The sequence below is a fragment of the Panulirus ornatus genome, chromosome 7 (assembly GCF_036320965.1).
Source record: "Panulirus ornatus isolate Po-2019 chromosome 7, ASM3632096v1, whole genome shotgun sequence".
Classification (NCBI taxonomy): domain Eukaryota; kingdom Metazoa; phylum Arthropoda; class Malacostraca; order Decapoda; family Palinuridae; genus Panulirus; species Panulirus ornatus.
This window is the reverse complement of record NC_092230.1, coordinates 31,444,373-31,470,146: the sequence shown is the minus strand read 5'-3', so window position 1 is coordinate 31,470,146 and position 25,774 is coordinate 31,444,373. Positions and strand designations below refer to the sequence as shown.

Sequence of the window (25,774 nt, the reverse complement as noted above, 5' to 3'; positions counted from 1 at the left end):
ACACATGCAGGGGGAGGGGGTTGTCATTTCATGTGTGGCGGGGTGGCAACGGGAATGAATAAGGGCACACAGTATGAATTATGTACATGTGTATGTCTGTGTATGTATATATACGTATACGTTGACATGTATAGGTATGTATGCCTGCGTGTGTGGATGTGTATGTATATACCTGTGTATGTGGGTGGGTTGGGCCATTCTTTCGTCTGTTTCCTTGTGCTACCTTGCTAACGCAGGAGACAGCGACAAAGTATGATAAATTTGAAAACAATATATATATTTTATTCTACTTGCCATTTTCCGCATTATCAAGGTAGTGTTAAGAACAGAGGAATGAGCCTTTGAGGGAAGATCCTCACTTGACCCCCTTCTCTGCTCCCCTTTTGAAAAATCAAAAAAATCTACAAATCTTCACCTTGGTGCATAGGCACCAAAAATCACCCATCTCTCTCCCTATACCTTCAGTTTTACCCATATCAATTTAGAGTTTACTTTCTTACACACTATCACATACTCCTACAACTCCTGCTTCAGGAGTAGTGCTACTCCTTCCTTTGCTCTTATCCTCTCACCAACCCCTGACTTTACTCCCACAACATTCCCAAACCACTCTTCCCCTTTACCCTTGAGCTTCGTTTCATTCAGAGCCAAAATTTCCAGGTTTCTTTCCTCAAATATATTACCTATCTCTGCTTTTTTTTTTCTCATCTTGGTTACATCCACACACATTTAGACACCCCAGTCAGAGCCTTTGAGGAGGATGAGCACTCCCCACACAACTCCTTCTTCTGTCTCCCTTTTAGAAAGTTAAAATACAAGGAGGGGAGGGTTTCTAGTCCCCTGCTTCTGTCCCCTTTAATTGCCTTCTACGACATGCGGTAAATTGTACCAAGGAAAAAGGGATAAAGGTGAGTGTTCAAATTACAGAGATATAAGTTTGTTGAGTATTCCTGGGAAATTATATGCGAAGGTATTGATTGAGAGGGTGAAGGCATGTATAGAGCATCAGATTGGGGAAGAGCAGTGTGGTTTCAGAAGTGGTAGAGAATGTGTGGATCGTGTGTTTGCTTTCAAGAATGTATGTGAGAAATACTTAGAAAAATAAATGGATTTGTATGTGGCATTTATGGATCTGGAGAGGGCATATGATGGAGTTGATGGAGATGCTATGTGGAAGGTGTTGGGAGTATGTGGTGTGGGAGGTGCATTCCCCTTTTAGAAAGCAGCAAGAGGTCAAGAGAAAGGTGCAAGAGGTGAAAAAGAGGGCAAATGAGAGTTGGGGTGAGAGAGTATCATTAAATTTTAGGGAGAATAAAAAGATGTTTTGGAGGAACGTAAATAAATAAAAAGCGTAAGACAGAACAAATGGGAACATCGGTGAAGGGGGCTAACGGGGAGGCAATATCAAGTAGTGGTGAGGTGAGAAGGAGATGAAGTGAGTATTTTAAAGGTTTGTTGAATGTGTTTGATGATAGAGTGGCAGATATAGGGTGTTTTGGTCAAGTTGGTGTGCGAAGTGAGAGGGTTAGGGAGAATGTTTTGGTAAACAGAGAAGAGGTAGTGAAAGCTTTGCAGATGATGAATGCTGCCAAGGCAGCAGGTTTGGATGTTATTGCAGTAGAATTTATTAAAAAAGGGGAGGTTGGTTGGCAAGGATATTCAATGTATGTATGGTTCATGGTGAAGTGTCTGAGGATTGGTGGAATGCATGCATTATGCCATTGTAAAAATGCAAAGGGGATGAAGGAGAATGTTCAAATTACAGAGGTATAAGTCTGATGAGTATTCCTGGGAAATCATATGGGAAGGTATTGATCAAGAGGGTAAAGGCAAGTAAAGAGCATCAGATTGGGGAAGAGCAATGTGGTTCCAGAAGTGGTAGAGGATGTGTGGATCAGGTGTTTGCTTTGAAGAATGTATGAGAAATATTTAGAAAAACAGATGGATGTGTATGTAGCATCTATGGATCTGAAGAAGGCATACGATAGGGTTGATAAAGATGCTTTATGGAAGGTATTAAGAGTATATGGTGTGGGAGGTAAGCTGCTAGAACCAGTGAAAAGTTTTTACCAAGGACATAAGCCATGTGTTCAAATAGGAAGCGAGGAAAGTGACTGGTTCCTAGTGAATGTCGGTTTGCGGAAGGGGTGTGTGATGTCTCCATGGTTGTTTAATTTGTTTATGGGTGGGGTGGTTAAGGAGGTAAATGCAAGAGTTTTGGAGAGAGGAGCAAGTATGCAGTCTGTTGTGGAAGAGAGGGCTTGGGAAGTGAGTCAGTTGTTGTTTGCTGATGATACAGTGCTTGTGGCTGATTTGGGTAAGAAACTGCAGAAGTTGGTGACTGAGTTTAGTAAAGTGTATGAAAGAAGAAAGCTGAGAGTAAATGTGAATAAGAGCAAGGTTATTAGGTTCAGTAGAGTTGAGGGACAAGTCAATTGGGAGGTAAGTTTGAATGGAAATAAACTGGAGGAAGTGAAGTGTTTTAGATATCTGGGAGTGGATTTAGCAGCAGATGGAACTAAGGAAGCGGAAATGAGGCACAGGGTAGGGGAGGAGGCAAAGGTTCTGGGAGCGATGAAGAATGTGTGGAAGGTGAGAACGTTATCTCGGAGAGCAAAAATGGGTATGATTGAAGGAATAGTGGTTCCAACAATGTTATATGGTTGCGAGACGTGGGCTATAGATAGGGTTGTGTGGATGGATGGATGGATGTGTTGGATATGAAATGTCTGAGGACAATGTGATGTGAGGCGGTCTGATCGAGTAAGTAATGAAAGGGTAAGAGAGATGCGTGGTAATAAAAAGAGTGTGGTTGAGAGAACAGAAGAGGGTATGTTGAAATGCTTTGGTCACATGGAGAGAATGAGTGAGGAAAGACTGACAAAGAGGATATATGTGTCAAAGGTAGAGGGAATGAGGAGAAGTGGGAGACCAAACTGGAGGTGGAAGGATGGAGTGAAAAAGATTTTGAGTGATTGGGGCCTGAACATACAGGAGGGTGAAAGGTGTGCAAGGATATAGTGAATTGGAACAATATGGGATACCAGGGTCAATGTGCTGTCAATGGATTGAGCCAGGGTATGTGAAGCATCTGGGGTAAACCACTGAAAGTTTTCTGCGTACTTTTTGCTTTTCTCTATATGATCTACCACCATTAAGGTAATATTTTTCTTATTTTCCAAAATTTTGGACCACACTTCCTATTTAAGGGTTAAGTAATCAAAAATTGAGAAAAAATTTATCATTTTGTTCATTTGTTGCATTCCGCTACTGAATCATTCCTTTTTCTTTCTTTCATACTTGATCACTGTTCTTGCATTAGCAAAGTAGCGCCAGGAACAGACGAAGAGAAGGCTGCATCCAATCACATCCATTCTCTAGCTGTCACGTGCAATGCACTGCAATCATAGCTCCCTATCCACAACTAGGCCCCACAGAACTTTCCATGGCTTACCCTGGCTAGTTTACATTCCCTGTTTCTGTTCATTGAAAGCAAGTTGACCTTTTATATGGTGATGCTTCTGTCTCCACCAAACACATAGCAGAGGTTATTCTTGCGAAGACAGAAGCATTTATCCCTTCTTCCTCCAAGACAGCCTCTTCATCCAATACATGGTTCAACTGTTCTTGTTCTGAGGCCATTGAGGCAAGTGATCAGGCATATCAGTTGAGGAAAACTCTCCTTCCTCTGGCTTCCATTCAGCTTTTATCACTGCCCATAATCATTGTAAGAATGTTATCTGTGAGGCAAAGCATTCCTTTATTCAAAGGAAGTGTGATAACCTCCCCTTGCCATCCACTGAAAGGTCTTTCTGGTCTTTAGCTAAGGGCATCTCTAACAACTTCTGTAGCTCCACCTTCCCTTCACTTTTCCGCTCTGACTTTACTATAGATGTTTCTCCCATAGACAAAGCAGCACTCTTTGGTTCCTGTTTCTTCTCTAACTCCACCTTGAATGACTATAACATTCATTCTACCCCTGATGCTCCTCTTGCTAATCCTATGCCCCTTCCCATAACCTCTTTTTGGATCGTCTGAAAAGCACTTCTTTCTCTGGACTCAAGTAAGGTTTATGGTCATGATAGCATCCATCCTCTTGCACTGAAAGAGTGTGCCTCTGAATTTGCACTTTCTCTTGCTCACCTGTTCCATTTCTGTTTAAAAACCAAAACACTTCCTTCTCCTTGGAGGCATGCATTGATACATCCCATCCCTACGAAGGGTGAGCATTCTGACCCCTCTAACTATCATCCTATTGCTTTGACACCTACCATTTCCAAAGTCTTTGAATCCCTCCTCGACTCCTATATACTTAAACACCAAATCAATTAGAGTCTTCTCTCAATCACCAGTACGGCTTCCATGAGGCAAGATCCACTGGTGATATTCTTTCTTATCTTACTAATGTTTGGTCATCATTCCTGCATTCCTGAAAGATTTTTGGAATACAAGTGTAGCAGCCCTTAACATATCAAAGGCTTTTGACCAGGTGTGGCATTGGGGTCACATCTCTAAGTTTTCTTCTTTTGGCTTCCCTCCCTCACTTTGCTCCTTCATATCTAGCTTTCTCTCTGGCCGATCTATCTCTGTGACTGTTGATGGATCAGCCTCATTCCTCTTCTCCATCAGTAGGAGTGTCCCTCAAGGTTCTGTCCCATCCCCTACACTTTTTCTCCTTTTCTTCAATGATTTTATCTCCTCCACAAATAATCCAAAACACTCATATGCCTACAACTCAACCCTGCATTCATCCACATTCTTCGTCTGCTCCCTCTTTTCTTAATCCGCATCTCATCTTGACACAGCCTCCTCAATAAACTCAGACTTGGGCAGGATATCTCAGTGGGGTAGACAAAATCTTTTTAAATTCAATGCCTTCAAGACCCAGATTCAACCAAAATTTATAATGAAAACTCCTCATAACTGTCTCTCCTTTGACGATTCTGTAACTTCACCTCGACTCAATGAACATACTTGGCATTACTGTAACATCCACTCTTACTTGGAAACCCCACATTACAGGAATAGCTAAGTCTGCCTCTAAGAAACTGAGTGTCCTATTTAGTTGTTGAAACTTCTTCTCTTCTAAACAGTTGCTCTATTTATACATGGGATTGATTCATCCTTGTTTGGAGTACTACTCTCCATTGAAGGTTCTGTAATTCCACCTCTTGATTCAATGAACATATTTGGCATTTCTGTAACATCCACTCTTTTTTGGAAACCCCACATTCCAGGAACAGCTATCTGTCTCTAAGAAACTGGGTTTCCTGTTCAGATACTGAAACTACTTTTCTGAACGGTTGCTGTGTTCATACATGAGATTGATTCACCCTTGTTTGGAGTGCTGCTCTCAAATTTGGGGTGGTCCTAGCTCTGCATCATTACTTGACAAATATGAGTCGAAAGCAATCTGCCTCATAAAGTCCCAAGCTAACTTCCAAACTTGACCCCCTTGCCCTTTATAGCAATGTTGGTTCACTTTCCTTCTTTTATAAGTATCACTATGGTTTTTGCTCCTAAAAGCTGGCTGCTTGTGTGCTCACACAACTAGCTAGACCATGCAATACTTGACAAGCTCATGTTCATTGTGTGGCCATCAGCAACTCAAGGGTGGGCCGCTTTGATACCTATTTCTTTCCCTACATACCAAAACTCTGGAACTCTCTACCCTCTCATGTCTTTCTCAATAACTATGGCCTAGTACATTTCAACAGACAGGTTTTTCACTCAAAAATTTGTAAATACTTTCCCTTGGCTTTTCTTTTTGTTTCATAATTCTCTATTTCAATTAGGGCCCAGCCTTGATGTGGACTTTTGTCTGTGACTGGACCTTCAACATTAAAAAAAGTATACCGCATCATTCTAATTCATTCTATCCCATGCACACCTTTCTCCCTGCTATCTGTTCAGGTCCCATTCACTCAATATCTCTTTCACTTCATCCTTCTTTCTCCAATTTGATCTCCCCATTCTCCTTGTCCCTTCCACTTCTGACATAAACATCCTCTTTGTTAACATTTCCTCACTCATTCTCTCCACATATCCAAACCATTTCAGCATACCCTCTTCTACTCTCTCAACCACATTCTTATTTCCACACTTCTCTCTTACCCTTTCATTATTTACTCGATCATACCCCCTCACACCACATGTCCTCAAACATTTCATTTCTAATAAATCCACCATCCTCCACAAAGCCCCATCTACAACTCATGCCTCACATCCATGTAATATTGTAGGAATTACTGTTCCTTCAAACATATAAATTTTTTACCCTTCCAAATAATATTCTCTCTTTCCACAAATTCTTCAGTGCTCCCAGAACATTTGCACCCTTCCCATCATATAAATCATTCAATCAAATCAAGATTAATGAAAAAGATGAACTGTTGTGTGAACTCACAATAAGAAAGCAAAAACTGAATGATTAAAAGACACTTAATAGAAGGGATAAAGGGTCCATATATGGTTGAGCACTGCATATGGGAGTCAAGAACATTCAGTATCATTACAGTGTAATTAAAATACCCATGACCAGACAGGTCAAACAACTGAAAATTGCTTTTCCTGATGTAGCCTTAACACTGATTTTACATAAAGACTGAAAATTATTGCTCAGTGTTCTATTTACAAGCTTTCTTTTCTCGGTGTTTCATTCATATATACAGCGTTCAACCATTCAACCTGAACACCTAATTTCCAATGCAAGACAAATCATGCCTACTTTGCAGGTAGGATTCAATCAATATTAGTGCTAAAGACATAAAAGTTTCACTTACTCAAAGACTCTGTCAATTAAAAATTTTCTTCATGTGTAATGGGCTTAAAACTAAACACTGCAAAGATTCCAAACAAGCCTCATTACAATTCCATTATATAACCTACAGAATTATCTCCTACAACATTCTTAAGATTTAAAAAAAATCTACCAAGGTTTGTATAACCTGAACTAGACATGATGTGCTGCACCCTAGTTAAGCGAAGACTAACAGCCAGTGTACCATCACAGGTAAGGCTAATTGTGTTTACACTATCAAAGTGAGGTAACCAAGCAAATTAGGTACCAGCTTCTCACTACACAATCTCCTTGGATAAGATTGTTAGGTGGTTAGGCGGTCACTTTCACTTTATGTTCAGCCTCCTAATGCCATTAGGTGTTGAGAAAATTCCTGCCATTCAAATGTAAGGGTTTAAATCACTTGTCCACATGCCCATCAATGTCACACAAATGAAATTCAAAAAGTATGCAAAGTACAAATGAAAGAGTATGCATGCTTACCATCTGAATGGACCTGAGTCCTTGAAGCAGTGCCTGCTTTTCCATGGTTTGTGCCTTGAAGTGACATTTGGATAGCAGCTTGCAAGTTATCGTAATCCTCTTGACGAGATGGTCTACTGGTATTATCAACAGAGGGTCCAACCTTTGCCAGACTGGCTGCTAGGACTGCTTTGAGCTCACTATCTTCTTTACTAATTCTTGCTTCATCAGATACCTGTCCAGTAATTATAGATAAGTCTCAAAAAGACCACACATTCAGTATTTATAAAGAAAAAACAATAAACTTTCTAAGAGAGTAAATTCATGTAATCTTACCAAGATCTGTTTTCAGTATTGTTCATTACTAGATGCTTCCACTTTCCATTTTCATGAGAGTCAGCATGTCAAATTTTTTTGTGTTTTAACATATATGGGAAATATGTGGCTTATTTCTGTAATGGAGAAAAACTGGAGGAAGTGAAGTGTTTTAGAGATCTGGGAGTGGACTTGGCAGCAGATGGAACCATGGAAGCGGAAGTGAATCATAGAATGGGGGAGGGGGCGAAAATTCTGGGAGCCTTGAAGAATGTGTGGAAGTTGAGAACATTATCTCGGAAAGTAAAAATGGGTATGTTTGAAGGAATAATGGTTCCAACAATGTTGTATGGTTGCGAGGCGTGGGCTATGGATAGAGTCGTGTGCAGGAGGGTGGATGTGCTGGAAATGAGATGTTTGAGGACAATATGTGGTGTGAGGTGGTTTGATCGAGTAAGTAATAATTGGGTAAGAGAGATGTGTGGTAATAAAAAGAGTGAGGTTGAGAGAGCAGAAGAGGGTGTTTTGAAATGGCTTGGTCACATGGAGAGAATGAGTGAGGAAAGACTGACCAAGAGGATATATGTGTCAGAGGTGGAGGGAACGAGGAGAAGTGGGAGACCAAATTGGAGGTGGAAAGATGGAGTGAAAAAGATTTTGAGTGATTGGGGATGAACATGCAGGAGGGTGAAAAGCGTGCAAGGAATAGAGTGAATTGGAACAATGTGGTATACCAGGGTCGACGTGCTGTCAATGGATTGAACCAGGGCATGTGAAGCGTCTGGGGTAAACCATGGAAAGTTCTGTGGAGCCTGGATGTGGAAAGGGAGCTGTGGTTTCGGTGCATTATTACATGACAGCTAGAGACTGAGTGTGAACAAATGGGGCCTTTGTTGTCTTTTCCTAGTGCTACCTCGCACACATGAGGGGGGAGGTGGTTGTTATTCCATGTGTGGCGAGGTGGCGATAGGAATGAATAAAGGCAGATAGTATGAATTATGTACATGTGTATATATGTATATGTCTGTGTGTGTATATATATGTATACATTGAGATGTATAGGTATGTATATTTGCGTGTGTGGACATGTATGTATATACATGTGTATGTGGGTGGGTTGGGCCATTCTTTCGTCTGTTTCCTTGCGCTACCTCACTAACGCGGGAGACAGCGACAAAGCAAAATAAATATAAATATAAATATATATTTCTGTACACTAAGAAAGTGTGAGTAAACATAGCAAACATTTCTGTGCCAACGAGGAGGAATCACTGACAAAACTTCTAAACATAAAAAAGATTTCAAGCATAATTCTTAACCAACATATAACTGCTTTAAAAAAAATTTCATACTTGTTTGCCAGTTTCCAAGTTAGCAAGATAGCACCATGAACAGATGAAGAAAATGCCTCAATCGCTCACATCCATTCCCTAGCTGCCATGTGCAATGCACTGAAACCACAGCCTCCTGGCAACAACAGGCCCCACAGACCTTTCTATGGTTTCCCCATCTCCTTAATGCTCCCTGGTTCAGTCCACTGACAGCATGTCAACCTGTTTACCACATCACTCCAATCGATTCTATCCCATGCACTCCTTCCACCCTCCTGCATGTTAGCCCCTAAGCAATCGAAATCTTATTCAATCTATCCTTCCATTTCCAAGACATATACTTCAATTTCCAATGCAGAATGCCTTTTGCTCATCCCCTCCACTTCTGACAGACATATCCTCTTTGTCAACCTCTCCTCACTCATTCTCTCCATATATCTACACCATGCCTTGCAAACCTGTGTATTATTGATCAAGCTGTGTTATTCCAGATGGGATACAATTTTATCTCTAATAATCAACTCCATAAGTTTAAACATAAATGATGTGAGGCTAATAGGACAGTAATTACCAGGCAATATGCAGCTTCCTTTTTTTTTTTTTCTTTTAATAAAGGAGAGACATTTGCCAGTCTCCAGTCCTGTGGGACTATTCCATCCTTGGTTAACAGTCTGGCAATTTCTTGTTTGACCTTTTTAATCAGGACCTGGGCTTTTATTAGTCCTCAACTTATCTATCTGTGTTAGTACTTCTCTAACTGTGGTGGTAAATTCCTGTATCTTGAGTGCTATTTATGTCTCAAAATTTGTCACTGTTTTTTTGTGTAAAAAGATAAAAAAAAATTCTGGTTGTTGCTATGCTTTTATCATCCACAATGGGTTCCCTTTCCTTGTTTACTATGGGTCCTATTCCACTCCTTATATGTTTCTTATTATTGATATATCTATAAAATCTTTAAGGGTCTCTATTGCCATACTCACTTTGTATTCTCTCTTGGCTTCTTTAATAAGGTCTGTCACTTGTTTTCTGATTGTCTTATACTGCTTTGCAATATTTGGATCATTGTCTGATTTCTTAAGCTTTTTTTTTTTTTTTTTTGCTGTCTCCCGTGTTTGCGAGGTAGCGCAAGGAAACAGACGAAAGAAATGGCCCAACCCACCCCCATACACATGCCTTGATTCAATCCACTGACAGCACGTCAACCCCGGTATACCACATCGCTCCAATTCACTCTATTCTTTGCCCTCCTTTCACCCTCCTGCATGTTCAGGCCCCGATCACACAAAATCTTTTTCACTCCATCTTTCCACCTCCAATTTGGTCTCCCTCTTCTCCTTGTTCCCTCCACCTCCAACACATATATCCTCTTGGTCAATCTTTCCTCACTCATTCTCTCCATGTGACCAAACCATTTCAAAACACCCTCTTCTGCTCTCTCAACCACGCTCTTTTTATTTCCACACATCTCTCTTACCCTTACGTTACTTACTCGATCAAACCATCTCACACCACACATTGTCCTCAAACATCTCATTTCCAGCACATCCATCCTCCTGCGCACAACTCTATCCATAGTCCACGCCTAGCAACCATACAACATTGTTGGAACCACTATTCCTTCAAACATACCCATTTTTGCTTTCCGAGATAATGTTCTCGACTTCCACACATTCTTCAAGGCTCCCAGAATTTTCGCCCCCTCCCCCACCCTATGATCCACTTCTGCTTCCATGGTTCCATCCGCTGCCAGATCCACTCCCAGACATCTAAAACACTTCACTTCCTCCAGTTTTTCTCCATTCAAACTCACCTCCCAATTGAATTGACCCTCAACCCTACTGTACCTAATAACCTTGCTCTTATTCACATTTACTCTTAACTTTCTTCTTTCACACACTTTACCAAACTCAGTCACCAGCTTCTGCAGTTTCTCACATGAATCAGCCACCAGCGCTGTATCATCAGCGAACAACAACTGACTCACTTCCCAAGCTTTCTCATTCCCAACAGACTTCATACTTGCCCCTCTTTCCAAAACTCTTGCATTTACCTCCCTAACAACCCCATCCATAAACAAATTAAACAACCATGGAGACATCACACACCCCTGCCGCAAACCTACATTCACTGAGAACCAATCACTTTCCTCTCTTCCTACACGTACACATGCCTTACATCCTCGTAAAAACTTTTCACTGCTTCTAACAACTTGCCTCCCACACCATATATTCTTAATACCTTCCACAGAGCATCTCTATCAACTCTATCATATGCCTTCTCCAGATCCATAAATGCTACATACAAATCCATTTGCTTTTCTAAGTATTTCTCACATACATTCTTCAAAGCAAACACCTGATCCACACATCCTCTACCACTTCTGAAACCACACTGCTCTTAAGCTTATAGAGTTTATTTCTGTCACACAGCTCTTGCAATATTCTGGGAGTTCCATTCAGGCTTGTTGTTGGTTTTATGGTTTCTGTCATGCATGGGAATGAATATGACTTGATGGTGCGTAAACTGACACTTAAAACTGGCCCAAAACTTCATCTGGGCATGTATAGACATATACTGAGAATGAGTGAGGAAAGACTGACAAAGAGGATATATGTGTCAGAGGTGGAGGGAAAAAGAAGCAGGAGACCAAACTGGAGGTGGAAAGATGAAGTGAAAAATATTTTGAGCGATCGGGGCCTGAACATACAGGAGGGAGACAGGCATGCCAAGAATGGAGTGAATTGGAACAATAAGATATACCAGGGTTGATGTGCTGTCAATGGTCTGAACCAGGGCATGTGAAACATCTGAGGTAAACCACGGAAAGGTCTGTGGAGCCTGGATGTGGATAGGGAGCTGTGGTTTCAGTACATTATACAACAGCTAGAGACTGAATGTGAATGATGTGGCCTTTTTTGTCTGTTTTTCTTTCGCTACCTTGCTGAATCACCCATCACTAATACCCAGTCTCATGCACCAAAAAACTGCAGACACACTCACTCAGCTACAACCAAAATATTTGCCTCTCAAGATCTTTCTTCTCATGACAAGGTGCATGAGCACTAATAATCACCAATCTCTCTCCATTCACTTTCAGTTTTTCCCACATCAATCTAGAACTTTCTTTCTTACACTCTATCACACATTCCCATAACACCTGCTTTAGTAGTGCTACTCCTTCCTTAGGTCTTGTCCTCTAACCAACCCCTGACTTTACTCAAAAAACTTTTCCAAACCATTCTTCTCCTATACCCTTGAGCTCCATTTCACTCAGAGCCAGAATATCCAGGTTTCTTTCCTAAAACATACTACCTACCTCTCCTTTCTTCTTGGTTACATCCACAGACATTCAGACACCCTAATCTGAGCCTTTGAGGAGCATAAGAACTCCCCGCTTGACTCCTGTTTCCGCTTTTAGAAACTGAAATACCAGAAGGGGAGGGTTTCTAGCCCCATGCTCCTGCCCCTTTTAGTTGCCTTCTATGACATGCAGGGAATATGTGGAATATGTAAGAAGTATTCTTTCTCCCTATCCCTAGGGATAATACATACTCTTAAATTTGAATGCAACATATATTTTTCCAAACAGAATTTAGCCTGTAAACAAAGGTGATGTGAAAGTTCCATTTTCTTTGGGAATAATAGCAATATCTCCATAAAAATTTATAGGTAATCCCACCTTCTGTCACGTTTTGTAAATAACTGCTTGCCATTAGCTCCTCTACAGGAGGAAGCTGGTGCTACAAATCCATAGCAAGCTTTTACATAAAAGAACAGAGCCTATGCCAGCAACTGCCACTGACTTGTTTCTTTGTTTTGCTTTCTTATATTTTTTCCCATTTTTACTCATAAGAGCTTAGCAAACTTAAGTATTCTCTTATCAGTTCTTATTTTCTTTGTGTTTGGAAACAAATGCTTGGATCATTTCCTTCATTTTTTTAGGGGCCCATTGACATGATCTGGGTTTGTTTTGAAGCTTTGGGCTTCTTTCTTTTATGCATCTTAGTGCTTTAATCATGTGGTTTTCTTATTGAGGGTGTTTTCACCATAGAAGTCATGGTCAGGGTGTAATTTTTCTTCTGTATTGTATTTGCCTTTTACTATTGGATCACTGATGTCAAGTGAGACAGCAGCGCCATGTACTGATACTTAGGTTACCTTTCTGCAGCAAGACTACTCCTCTTTACTAGCAAAGGAAAAACTTTCTTCAGTATTTGTTAGAATTTGGCAGTGCTGGACATGACAGTATAATGGTCACAAGAGCATATTCCTTACATATTTCATTGGAAACATTTTTGATGCCATTTGAATGTTCTGAAACACTGTAACTATAACTAACTATATAATACAGTTTCAAACAATAGTAGAGGTGAAAAAAGTCAATAAATCAGTAGGCATTATACTTGTAAGTTGTGGATCTTTAAAACGTTTCAGGTTGAACCATCAATACAAAATGGTCTCTAACAGTTGTGATTTAGGTGTGGCTACAATCTTTTTTCTTAGCCACAACTTTGTATGGCGATAGGGGAGAATGAAAATTTCCCATATATTCCCTGTGGGTCATACATGGGGACTAAAAGGGGAGCATGGGGGGCTGGAAATCCTCCAATCCTGTTTTTAATTTTACAAAATAAAGAACAGAGATGGGGACCAAGTAAGGATACTCCCTCTAAGGCTCAGTCCTCTGTTCTTAATGCTACCTCGTTAACATGGGAAATGGCGAATATGTATGAAAGGTTGGTGACTGAGTTTGGAAAAGTGTGTGAAAGGAGAAAGTGGATAGTAAATGTGAATAAGAGCAAGGTTATTAGGTTCAGTAGGGTGGAGGGACAAATTAATTGGGGTGTAAGTTTGAATGGAGAAAAATTGGAGGAAGTGAAGTGCTTTAGATATCTGGGAGTGGACTTATCAGCAGATGGAACCATGGAAGCATAAGTGACTCAGAGGGTGGGGGAGGGGGCAAAGGTTCTGGGAGCGATGAAGAATGTGTGGAAGGCGAGAACATTATCTTGGAGAGTAAAAATGGGTATGTTTGAAGGAACAGTGGTTCCAACAATGATATATGGTTGCAAAGCGTGGGCTATAGATGGGGTTATATGGAGGAGGGTGGATGTGTTGGAAACGAAATGTTTGAGGACAATATGTGGTGTGAGGTGGTTTGATCGAGTAAGTAATGAAAGGGTAAGAGAGATGTGTGGTAATAAAAAGAGTGTGGTTGAGAAGAGGGTGTATTGAAATGGTTTGGTCACATGGAGAGAATGAGTGAGGAAAGTTTGACAAAGAGGATATATGTATCAGAGGTGGAGGGAATGAGGAGAAGTGGGAGACCAAACTGGAGGTGGAAGGATGAAGTGAAAAAGATTTTCAGCGATCAAGGCCTGAACATACAGGAGGGTGAAAGGCATGCAAGGAATAGAGAGAATTGGAATGATGTGGTATACTAGGATTGACAGCTGTCAGTGGATTGAACTAGGGCATGTGAAGCATCTGGGGTAAACCATGGAAATTTTTGTGAGGCCTGGATGTGGAAAGGCAGCTGTGTTTTTGGTGCATTACACATGACAGCTAGTGACTGAGTGTGAACATATGTGGCCTTTATTGTCTTTTCCTGGCACTACCTCGCACACACATGGGGGGAGGAGGGTGCCATTTCATGTGTGGTGGGGTGGTGACGGGAATGGATGGGAGCAGCAAGTATGAGTGTGTACATATTTATATATATATGTATATGTCTGTGTATGTATATACTTGTTGAAATGTATACGTATGTGTGTGTGCATGTGTCGGTGTTTATGTACACACTCGTATGTGGGTGGGTTGTGCCATTCTTTTGTCTGTTTCCTAGTGCTACCTTGTAAATGTGGGGAGACAGCAAATAAGTATAATAAATACTGTATAATAAACAATGTGCTGAGAGGTGCAACTGGAGGGATGTCCGATCATTATCTTGTGGAGGTGAAAGTGAAGATTTGTAGAAGTTTTCAGAAAAGAAGAGAGAATGTTGGGGTGAAGAGAGTGGTGAGAGTAAGTGAGCTTGGGAAGGAGGCCTGTGTGAGGAAGTACCAGGAGAGACTGAGTGCAGGATGGAAAAAGGTGAGACCAAAGGACGTAAGGGGAGTGGGAGAGGAATGGGATGTATTTTGGGAAGCAGTGATGGCTTGCGCAAAAGATGTTTGTGGCATGAGAAGCGTGGGAGGTGGGCAGATTAGAAAGGGTAGTGGGTGGTGGGATGAAGAAGTAAGATTATTAGTGAAAGAGAAGAGAGAGGCATTTGGATGAGTTTTGCAGGGAAATAGTGCAAATGACTGGGAGATGTATAAAAGAAAGAGGCAGGAGGTCAAGAGAAAGGTGCAAGAGGTGAAAAAGAGGGCAAATGAAAGTTGGGGTGAGAGAGTATCATCAAAGCTTATGGAGAATAAAAAGATGCTTAGGAAGGAGGTAAATAAAGTGCGTAAGACAAGAGCAGAAATGGGAACATCGGTAAAGGGAGCTAATGGGGAGGTAATAACAAGTAGTGGTGATGTGAGGAGATGGAGTGAGTATTTTAAAAGTTTGTTGAATGTGTTAGATGACAGAGTGGCAGATATAGGGTGTTTTGGTCGAGGTGGTGTGCAAAGTAATAGGGTTAAGCAGAATGATTTGGTAAACAGAGAAGAGGTAGTAAAAGCTTTGCGGAAGATGAAAGCCGGCAAGGCAGCAGGTTTGGATGGTATTGCAGTGCAATTTATTAAAAAAAGGGTGACTGTGTTGTTGACTAGTTGGTAAGGATATTTAATGTATGTACGACTCATGGTGAGGTGCCTGAGGATGCCTGAGGATGCCTGAGGATTGGCCATTATACAAGGCAAAGGGGATAAAGGTGAGTGCTCAAATTACAGAGGTATAAGTTTGTTGAGTATTCCTGGGACATCATGTGGAAGGGTATCGATTGAGAGGGTGAAAGCACGTACAGAGCATCAGACTGGGGAAGAGCAGTTGGTTTCAGAAGTGGTAGAGGATATTTGGATTAGGTGTTTGCTTTGAAGAATGTATGTGTGAAAGAAAAGCAAATGGATTTGTATGTAGCACTTATGGATCTGGAAAAGGCATATGATAGAGTTGATAGAGATTCTCTGTGGAAGGTATTAAGAATATATGGTGTGGAAGACAATTTGCTGGAAGCAGTGAAAAGTTTTTATCGAGGATGTAAGACATGTGTACGAGTATGAAGAGAGGAAAGTGATTGGTTCTCAGGGAATGTTGGTCTGCGGCAGGGGTGCGTGGTTGGTAAGGATATTTAATGCATGTATGACTTATGGTGAGGTGCCTGAGGATTGGCAGAATGCAAGCATAGTGCCATTATACAAAGGCAAAGGGTATAAAGATGAGTGCTCAAATTACAGAGGTATATGTTTGTTGAGTATTCCTGGGAAATTATATGGGAGGGTATTGATTGAGAGGGTGAAAGCACATACAGAGCATCTGATTGGGGAAGAGCAGTTGGTTTCAGAAGTGGTAGAGGATATTTGGATCAGGTGTTTGCTTTGAAGAATGTATGTGAGAAAGAAAAGCAAATGGGTTTGTATGTAGCATTTATGGATCTGGAGAAGGCATATCATAGAGTTGATAGAGATGCTCTGTGGAAGGTATTAAGAATATATGGTAATGGAGACAATCTGCTAGAAGCAGTGAAAAGTTTTTATTGAGGATGTAAGACATGTGTACAAGTAGGAAGAGAAGAAAGTGATTGGTTCTCAGTGAATGTCGGTTTGCAGCAGGGACACGTGATGTCTCCATGGTTGTTTAATTTGTTTATGGATGGGGTTGTTAGGGAGGTGAATGCAAGAGTTTTGGAAAGAGGGGCAAGTATGCAGTCTGTTGTGGATGAGAGAGCTTGGAAAGTGAGTCAGTTGTTCGCTGATGATACAGTGCTGGTGGCTGATTCGGATGAGAAACTGCAGAAGCTGGTAACTGAGTCTGGTAAAGAGTGTGAAAGAAGAAAGCTGGGAGTAAATGTGAATATGAGCAAGGTTATTGGGTACAGTAGGGTTGAGGGACAAGTCAATTGGGAGGTACATTTGAATGGAGAAAAACTGGAGGAAGTGAAGTGTTTTAGATAACTGGGAATGGATTTGGCAGCGGATGGAACCATGGAAGCAGAAGTGAGTCACAAGGTGGGGGAGGGGGCAAAAGTTCTGGGAGTGTTGAAAAATGTGTGAAAGACGAGAATATTATCTCATTAAGCAAAAATGGGTATGTCTGAAGGAATAGTGGTTCTAACAATGTTATATGGTTGTGAGACGTGGGCTATAGACAGAGTTGTGTGAAGGAGGGTGGATGTGTTGGAAATGAGATGTTTGAGGACAAAATGTGGTGTGAGGTGGTTTGATCGAGTACGTAATGAAAGGGTAAGAGAGATGTGTGGTAAAAAAGAGCGTGGGTGAGAGAGCAGAAGAGAGTGTTTTGAAATGGTTTGGTCACATGGAGAGAATGAGTGAGGAAAGATTGACAAAGAGGATATATGTGTCAGAGGTGGAGGGAAGGAGGGGAAGTGGAAGACCAAATTAGAGGTAGAAGAATGGAGTGAAAAAGATTTTGAGCAATCGGGGCCTGAACATCCAGGAGGATGAAAGGCGTGGAAGGAATAGAGTAAATTGGAATATGGTATACAGGGGTTGACATGCTGTCAATGGATTGAACCAGGGGATGTGAAGCATCTGGGGTAAACCATGGAAAGATTTGTGGGGCCTGGATGTGGAAAAGGGAGCTGTGGTTTCAGTGCATTATACATGAGAGATAAAGACAATGTGAACAAATGTGGCCTTTGTTGTCTTTTCCTTCTCATACACATGCCTTACATCCTAGATAAAAACTTTTCACTGGTTCTAGCAACTTACCTCCTACACCATATACTCTTAATACCTTCCACAAAGCATCTCTATCACCTCTATCATATGCCTTCTCCAGATCCATAAATGCTACATACAAATCCATTTGTCTTTCTAAGTATTTCTCACATACATTCTTCAAAGCAAACACCTGATCCAAACATCCTCTACCACTTCTGAAGCCACACTGCTCTTCCCCAAACTGATGCTCTGTACATGCCTTCATCCTCTTAATCAATACCCGACCATATACTTTCCCAGGAATACTGAACAAACTTATACCTCTGTAATTTGAACACTCACCTTTATCCCCTTTGCCTTTGTACAATGGCACTATGCATGCATTCTGCCAATCCTCAGGCACTTTACAATGAACCATACATACATTGAATATCCTCACCAACCAGTCAACAATGCAGTCACCCCCTTTTTTAATAAATTCCACAGCAATACCAGCCAAATCCGCCAGCTTTCATCTTCCCCATAGCTTTCACTACCTCTTCTCTGTTTACCAAACCATTCTCCCTGACCCCTCTCACTATGCGCACCACCTCGACCAAAACACCCTATATCTGCCACTCTATCATCAAACACATTCAACAAACCTTCAAAATACTCACTCCATCTCCCTCTCACTTCACCACCACTTGTTATTACCTCCCCATTTGCCCCCTTCACCAATGTTCCCATTTGTTCTCTTGTCTTACACACTATTTACCTCCTTCCAAAACATCTTTTTATTCTCCCTAGAATTTAATGATGCTCTCACCCCAACTCTCAATTGCCCTCTTTTTCACCTCTTGCACCATTCTCTTGACCTCCTCCTGCTTTCATTTATACATCTCCCAGTCATTTACACTACTTCCCTGCAAAAATCGTCCAAATGTCTCTCTCTTCTCTTTCACTAACAATCTTACTTCTTCATCCCACCACTCACTACCCTTTCTAATTTACCCACCTCCCACCTTTCTCATGCCATTGGCATCTTTTGCACAAACCATCACTGCTTCCCTAAATACATTCCATTCCTTCCCCACTCCCCTTCCATCATTTGCTCTCACCTTTTTCCATTCTGTACTCAATCTCTCCCAGTACTTCCTCACACAAGTCTCATTTCCAAGCTCACTTACTCGCACTACTCTCTTCACCCCAACATTCTCTCTTCTTTTCTGAGAACCTCTACATATCTTCACCTTTGCCTCCAAAAGATAATGATCAGACATCCCTCTAGTTGCCCCTCTCAGCACATTAACATCCAAAAGTCTCTCTTTCATGCACCTATCAATTAACAAGTAATCCAATAATGCTCTCTGGCCATCTCTCCTACTTACATTTGTATACTTTACAGACTTATTCGCCTTGCACCTGTATCCTCTTCCTTCCTTGATAAGTAATCTAGCAAGGAAATAGAAGGTTGTGCCTAAGTATTGGGTGAAAGCTATTACTGTTCCTTTATTCAAAGGAAAAGGTGCTAAGGATGTATGTAGCAATTTTTTTTTTTTTTTTCATACTATTCGCCATTTCCCGCGATAGCGAGGTAGCGTTAAGAACAGAGGACTGGGCCTTTGAGGGAATACCCTCACCTGGCCCCCTTCTCTGTTCCTTCTTTTGGAAAAAAAAAAAAAAAAAAAAAAAAAACGAGCAATTATAAGGGAATTAATCTGTTAAGTGTAACCGGAAAAATGTATGTGAGAGTGTCGACTGATAGAGTTATGGAAATGACTGGATGCAGAATAAGTGAAAAACAAAGGGGTGTTTGAAAAGGTATGGGATGTGTGGATAAGATTTTTGCATGAAAATGACTGGCAAAAGGTAAGGTGTATGTAGCTTTTATGCATCTGAAGAAAGTGTATAAAAGAGTCCAGGGAATGCTTTATGGGATGTGTTAAGGATATAAGAGGCTGGGGAACAAATGTTGGATGGTATAATCTTTCAATAGAATAGCAAATGCATAAGTAAAAATGAATGGAGAGTTGACTGAAAGTTTTTGTATATATCTGGGTGTGAGGCAGGGCTGTGTGATGTCGCCATTTTAACATATACATGGAGTGATAAGAGAGATGAAGGCAAAATTAAGGAAATGGGGTGCTCTGATGCAATGGGTAGTGAGGTATTATGACTAGTGACAAGCCTACTTGTGGATGATACTGTTGTGTGCTGAGGGTGAAGAGGACTGGCAGAAGGTTGTCTTTCATGATGTGTATAAGTGTAGGCAATTGAAGGTAAATGTGAGTAAAAGTTAAGTAATGGTGTCTGAAAGGAAACAGAGCGAAAGTATAAATTTTGCAAAACCCATAGTGAAGAAGACAGTGTACTACACTTTGTTATAGATACGAGGGGAGAATAACTGGAAGAGGTGGGAGCTATATACAGTCTGTGGGAGATGAGAGGGCATGGAAAGTGAGGCAGTTGTTTGCTGGTCATACACCATTGGTGGCAGCTTCAAGTGAGAAAGTGCAGAAGTTGGTGAATGAGTTTGGAAGTGTGTGTGAAAGGAGAAAGTTGAGAGTAAATGTTAATAAAAACAAGGATTTTGCAGGACTGCGAGGCAGTTTAGTTGGGTGTGATTTTGAATGGAGGAAAATTGGAGGATGTAAAGTGTTTCATATATCTGGGAGTGGTCATAGCAGCAAATGGAAGAAGTAAGTTATATGGTGGAGGAGCTGGTGAAGGTCTTGGGAGTGCTAAAAAATGAGTGGAAAGAGAGAATGTTATCTTGGAGGGCAAAAATTGGTATGTTTAAAAGAAAAGTAGTCCCAACAATACTATTTGGATGTGAGGCATGGGTTATGGATAAGGCTGTGCAGAGGAGGGTGGATGTATTGGAAATGAAATGTTTGATCACAGCGTGTGGTATGAAGTGCTATTTAACTGAGTAAGTAATGTAAGGGTAAGAGAGATGTGTGGTAATAAAAAGAGTGTGGTTATGAGAGCAGAAGAGGGTGTGCTAAAATGGCTTGAACATACGGAAAAATGAATAAGGAAAGGTTGACAAAGAGGACATATGAGTCAGAAGTGGAGGGAACAAGAACTGGGAGACCAAACCGGAGATGAAAGGATGGAGAGAAAAAGATTTTGAGCGAATGGGGTCTGAACATACAGGAGAGTGAAAGGCAGACCCAGGTTATAGCAAACTGGAACGATGCAGCATACTGGGGTTGACATGCTGTCAATGGACTAATCCAAGGCATGTGAAGTGTCCAGAGTAAATATAGAAGGTTTTGTATGGCCTGGTTGTGGATAGGGAGCTGTAGCTTCTTTGCATTACTCATGACAGCTAGAGAATGGATGCGAGCAGATGTGGCCGTTCTTTATCGTTCTCAGCACTACCTCACTAACGTAGGAAATGGCAATCATGTATGAAAAAAAGGGGCTATCTTGGGTAAGTTTGATGATATAGAAGGGAAGATAAGGGAGAGAGCAGTACAGGGAAGAAAAGTCACTGAGTCCCTTAACAGAATAATGAAAGGTAAATGTGTATGTATGAAAGTGAAGAACGGGTTAAGGGACAGCATAGTCCTCCCACCCCTGACCTGGGGATAGGGGAGAAAGAATACTTCCCACGTATTCCCTGTGTGTCGTAGAAGGCGACTAAAAGGGGAGGGAGCGGGTGGCTGGAAATCCTCCCCTCTCGTTTTTTTTTTAATTTTCCAAAAGAAGGAACAGAGAAGGGGGCCAGGTGAGGATATTCCCTCTAAGGCCCAGTCCTCTGTTCTTAACGCTACCCCGCTAATGCGGGAAATGGCGAATAGTATGAAAGAAAAGAAATGTGTATGTATGAAAGTGAAGAAAGGGTTAAGGGACAGCATAGTCCTCCCACCCCTGACCTATGCAGCCAAAGCAAGGACATAGAGTGAGTTATCCAGGTCAAGAATCCTGGCTGTGGAAATGAGGTATTTGAGAGGAGTACATGGTATGACCAGCTGGAATAAAGAAAGAAATAAAGAGAAGTATGAGAGATGTGGTATGGCAGGGAATGCAAAGGGAATGAATTGTTAAGTGGCAGAACGGGTGAAGCGTAATACTTGGAGGTGGTTTGAGCATGGGGACTTTACACGGAGAGTATATGATAGTACAATTAAAGGGGCTGGGGAGAAAGGAAGACCATACCTGGGGAAATAGAGTGGAACAGCACAGGAGGGAGAGAAATGGTGAAAGAATTTGTGGAATAGTATATGCAAGGACAGGGATAAGTGAAGACTCTTTTGCTGTGAACACCTTGATGGGAATTCCCAGAGGGTACTGATGTCAAAGATATAAATAGATAGACAAGTAGACAGAGTACAGTCACATCAAAGAACTTCTTGCTTCAAAGGAGTCCAACCTGCTCTTGCTAATGAGTGTAGTACAGCCTTGGGCTGCAGGAGCCCCTGGAAAACAGTCCTAGGGTTTTAACTGGAACCTTTCAAAAAAGGGTCATGGGGTAATTTCAAACAAACAAATAAATTAATCAAAGTCTAAGAGTACAATTAGCTTCTCTCAATCCTATAACAATTACTTGGTCCCTTTCTCAGGATGATTCTTGCAATCTGCTTTCCATCATGACTTTCACAGTCAAGTCTAACATCACCATTTCATATTTATATTCCTTTACATTTGTTTGGGTTAAATTTCACATGCAGTTCATCAAATCATTTTACATTAATCATGTTGCAATGTTTTTACCTATCCAAAGCTTAGTACATAATTCATGAGCTGGGCATCATCTGACCATGTATTCAGGTACAACTCAGTCCTTCTTACTCAAAAAAGCCATATTACTGTCAATAAACCTTGAAGGACCCTCACCAAGCTTGAAAGGATCTGCTGACTTGTGTTCTCTGTTCTGCCCATTTATCTTTCAATTCATTTTCTAAGTCTTCCCTAATATTTGCTTGAACTCCAACTTCTTTATTAATCTTCTGTGATGGATAGTATCAAAGAACTTCTGGCAGTCCAAGAATACAAATACATCTCTTTTCAAAGATGGTTCTCAACTTTGTGTACAAGGCTTAGAGACTGTTTGTGCTATGCTAACTGTCACCAGATCAATTTCTAACTGCCTAAGTAACAATCAACTTCTTGATCATCATGTTCAGTAGCTGGCAGACTATGCTTGCAAGTAGCACATATTTGTAGTTCACTGTTACTTTTTGGCCACTTCTTTTTAAGAGAAGTATTGTATTTGCATTCTTCTACTCTGTTGGTAAACAACCCTTTTCGGCTGGTATCCTGAACTCCATACCTGGTGGTCTGAACGCTGGTTTAGTTATGACACAATTGTAGAAGTCACCTTCTGTCTACATAAATGTGAAAACTTAATTTACAAAACACAAGAGGCAGTACCTCAGAGAGCAATCTGGGCCTAGTGGTTTGCTGTGCTGGGTGAAGGCGCAGAGTCTCATCAGCCTCAGATGGAGGTAGCTGGCCATCTACTACAAATATTGAATAACCTATGATGCAAAAGAAAAATTACTGAACTATGATTAAAAAAATGATGAAAATTACAGAATAATCTTATATATACAGAATATCAATAGTTCATCTGTTAAACTATTTCTTATAATCAGGGAATATAAACTATCTAATTCCAAACTTATTGTACCTCAGTAATTCAGAATCAACTGGCAACAATTCAAATCATGCAGAGATATGCAAACTACTGAAAAGACACAAACAATTACGTTGGTTCATCTTTTATGAGGGGTGATATATACCAACCTAATAAATGCTAGTTTCTCTCTTCATGTTCATACATAACAGCATGTTTAACATCCCTAGGGGAGTCTCATCATTTTGTACTGCAAGAAAAATTCCCGGAGGTTTCAATAACTAAATGATACTTTTATTTAAAACTGATATTCTCAATAATCATAACTCCCAAGTTCTAATGAAAAAAAAGTAATTATTGAAGAATGAAAAACTCTCTCAAGTAAAGTCCTACAAGTCTGAAAAAATCTGCAAAATCCCCATGGCTTGAAATCTTTTACCTCCTGTCTTCTGGTAAGGTAAAATCTTCTCACTCCTCACTAACCAAGTATGTGGTGTACTAGCTTCCTGCTAGTTTGGTCAAGGTCTGTTCAATGATCAATCAGCTACCCTTACTTCACATTAATGTCATTGTCCTACTGGCCATCACATGGGTACCAACCTGCCACCTCATAATTCTTGAGACAAGGATATTCATCATCAACTTACTTTTTCAGTGCTACTGGCATCAACTTAAGCACATACATTTCCATCGTAAGTAAAATTCTGCATGCATTGTAGGCTCTGCTGGCTAGCCCAAGGTGGCAACCAAAACTAAGGACAAATCACGAGCTGTCTGGAAGTCCCAGTAACCCACAAGTGACAACAGTGGGCAGCTGTATGCCTTTTCTTAGAACTCACCTTGTCTGTGGCACCAATCACTGTATCCACACAGTTGGTACTTAGGATTAGCCAGTTTAATATATACTGTTTTTTCTTAAAATACTAAAACTTAACTTTTATTTATAAGAAAAAAAACAAGGGTTTTCATAATCTTTCTGCATATACCATATTTTTTTCATACTTGATAACAGTTTCCCATAGAGCAAGGTAGCGCCAGGGACAGACAAATAAAGCATGCATCTGCTCATGTCCATTCTCAAGATGTCCCTATCCACAATCGGGCCCCTCAGACCTTTCAATGGTTTACCCTAGACACTTCACAAGCCTTGGTTCAGTCCACTGACAGCACGTCGACCCCAGTATACCACATCATTCCAATTCACTTTGTTCCCTGCACATCTTTCAACCTCCTGCATATTCATGAACGTGGTGAGGAGGATTGTCTCCATGAAACATGTCATGTTGCATGTACAGAAAAATTACACATTAAATAAAATTGTATGAACTCCTAATTAAGTAGGGTTGAGGGACAAGTCAACTGGGAGGTAAGTTTGAATGGAGAAAAACTGGAGGAAGTGAAGTGTTTTAGATATCTGGGAGTGGATTTGGCAGCGTATGGAACCATGGAAGTGGAAGTGAATCATAGGGTGGGGGAGGGGGCGAAATTTCTGGGAGCGTTGAAGAATGTGTGGAAGCCGAGAACATTATCTCGGAAAGCAAAAATGGGTATGTTTGAAGGAATAGTGGTTTCATCAATGTTATATGGTTGCGAGGCGTGGGCTATGGATAGAGTTGTGCGCAGGAGGGTGGATGTGCTGGAAATGAGGTGTTTGAGGACAGTATGTGGTGTGAGGTGGTTTGATCGAGTAAGTAATAATAGGGTAAGAGAGATGTGTGGTAATAAAAAGAGTGTAGTTGAGAGAGCAGAAGAGGGTGTTTTGAAATGGTTTGGTCACATGGAGAGAATGAGTAAGGAAAGATTGACCAAGAGGATATATGTGTCAGAGGTGGAGGGAACGAGGAGAAGTGGGAGACCAAATTGGAGGTGGAAAGATGGAGTGAAAAAGATTTTGAGTGATCGGGGCCTGAACATGCAGGAGGGTGAACGGTGTGCAAGGAATAGAGTGAATTGGAATGATGTGGTATACCGGGGTCAACATGCTGTCAATGGATTGAACCAGGGCATGTGAAGTGTCTGGGGTAAACCATGGAAAGTTCTGTGGGGCCTGGATGTGGAAAAGGAGCTGTGGTTTCGGTGCATTATTATATGACAGCTAGAGACTGAGTGTGAGCAAATGTGGCCTTTGTTGTCTTTTCCTAGCGCTACCTCGCACACATGAGGGGGAGGTGGTTGTTATTTCATGTGTGGTGGGGTGGCGATGGGAATGAATAAAGGCAGCAAGTATGAATTATGTACATGTGTATATATGTATATGTCTGTGTGTGTATATATATGTATACAATGAGATGTATAGGTATGTATATGTGCATGTGTGGACGTGTGTGTATATACATGTGTATGTGGGTGGGTTGGGCCATTCTTTCGTCTGTTTCCTTTCGCTACCTCGCTCATGCGGGAGACAGCGACAAAGCAAAATATAAATATATATATATATATATATATATATATATATATTTTCCCTGGGGAT

The 25,774-nt window shown here is 41.0% G+C and overlaps 1 protein-coding gene across 2 annotated transcripts in view; it reads right to left on the bottom strand.

Moving 5' to 3' along the window:
- The window catches only part of LOC139749501 (ataxin-3-like), a 156,545-nt gene that overhangs the window by 42,682 nt on the left and 88,089 nt on the right, over positions 1 to 25,774 (bottom strand). For both annotated transcript variants that reach the window (XM_071663431.1, XM_071663434.1), the window contains 2 exons: positions 23,100 to 23,206; positions 7,283 to 7,496 (listed from right to left, as the gene is read on the bottom strand). In XM_071663431.1, coding sequence (XP_071519532.1) covers positions 7,283 to 7,496; positions 23,100 to 23,206 — 321 coding nt within the window. The remainder of the gene's footprint in view (positions 1 to 7,282; positions 7,497 to 23,099; positions 23,207 to 25,774) is intronic.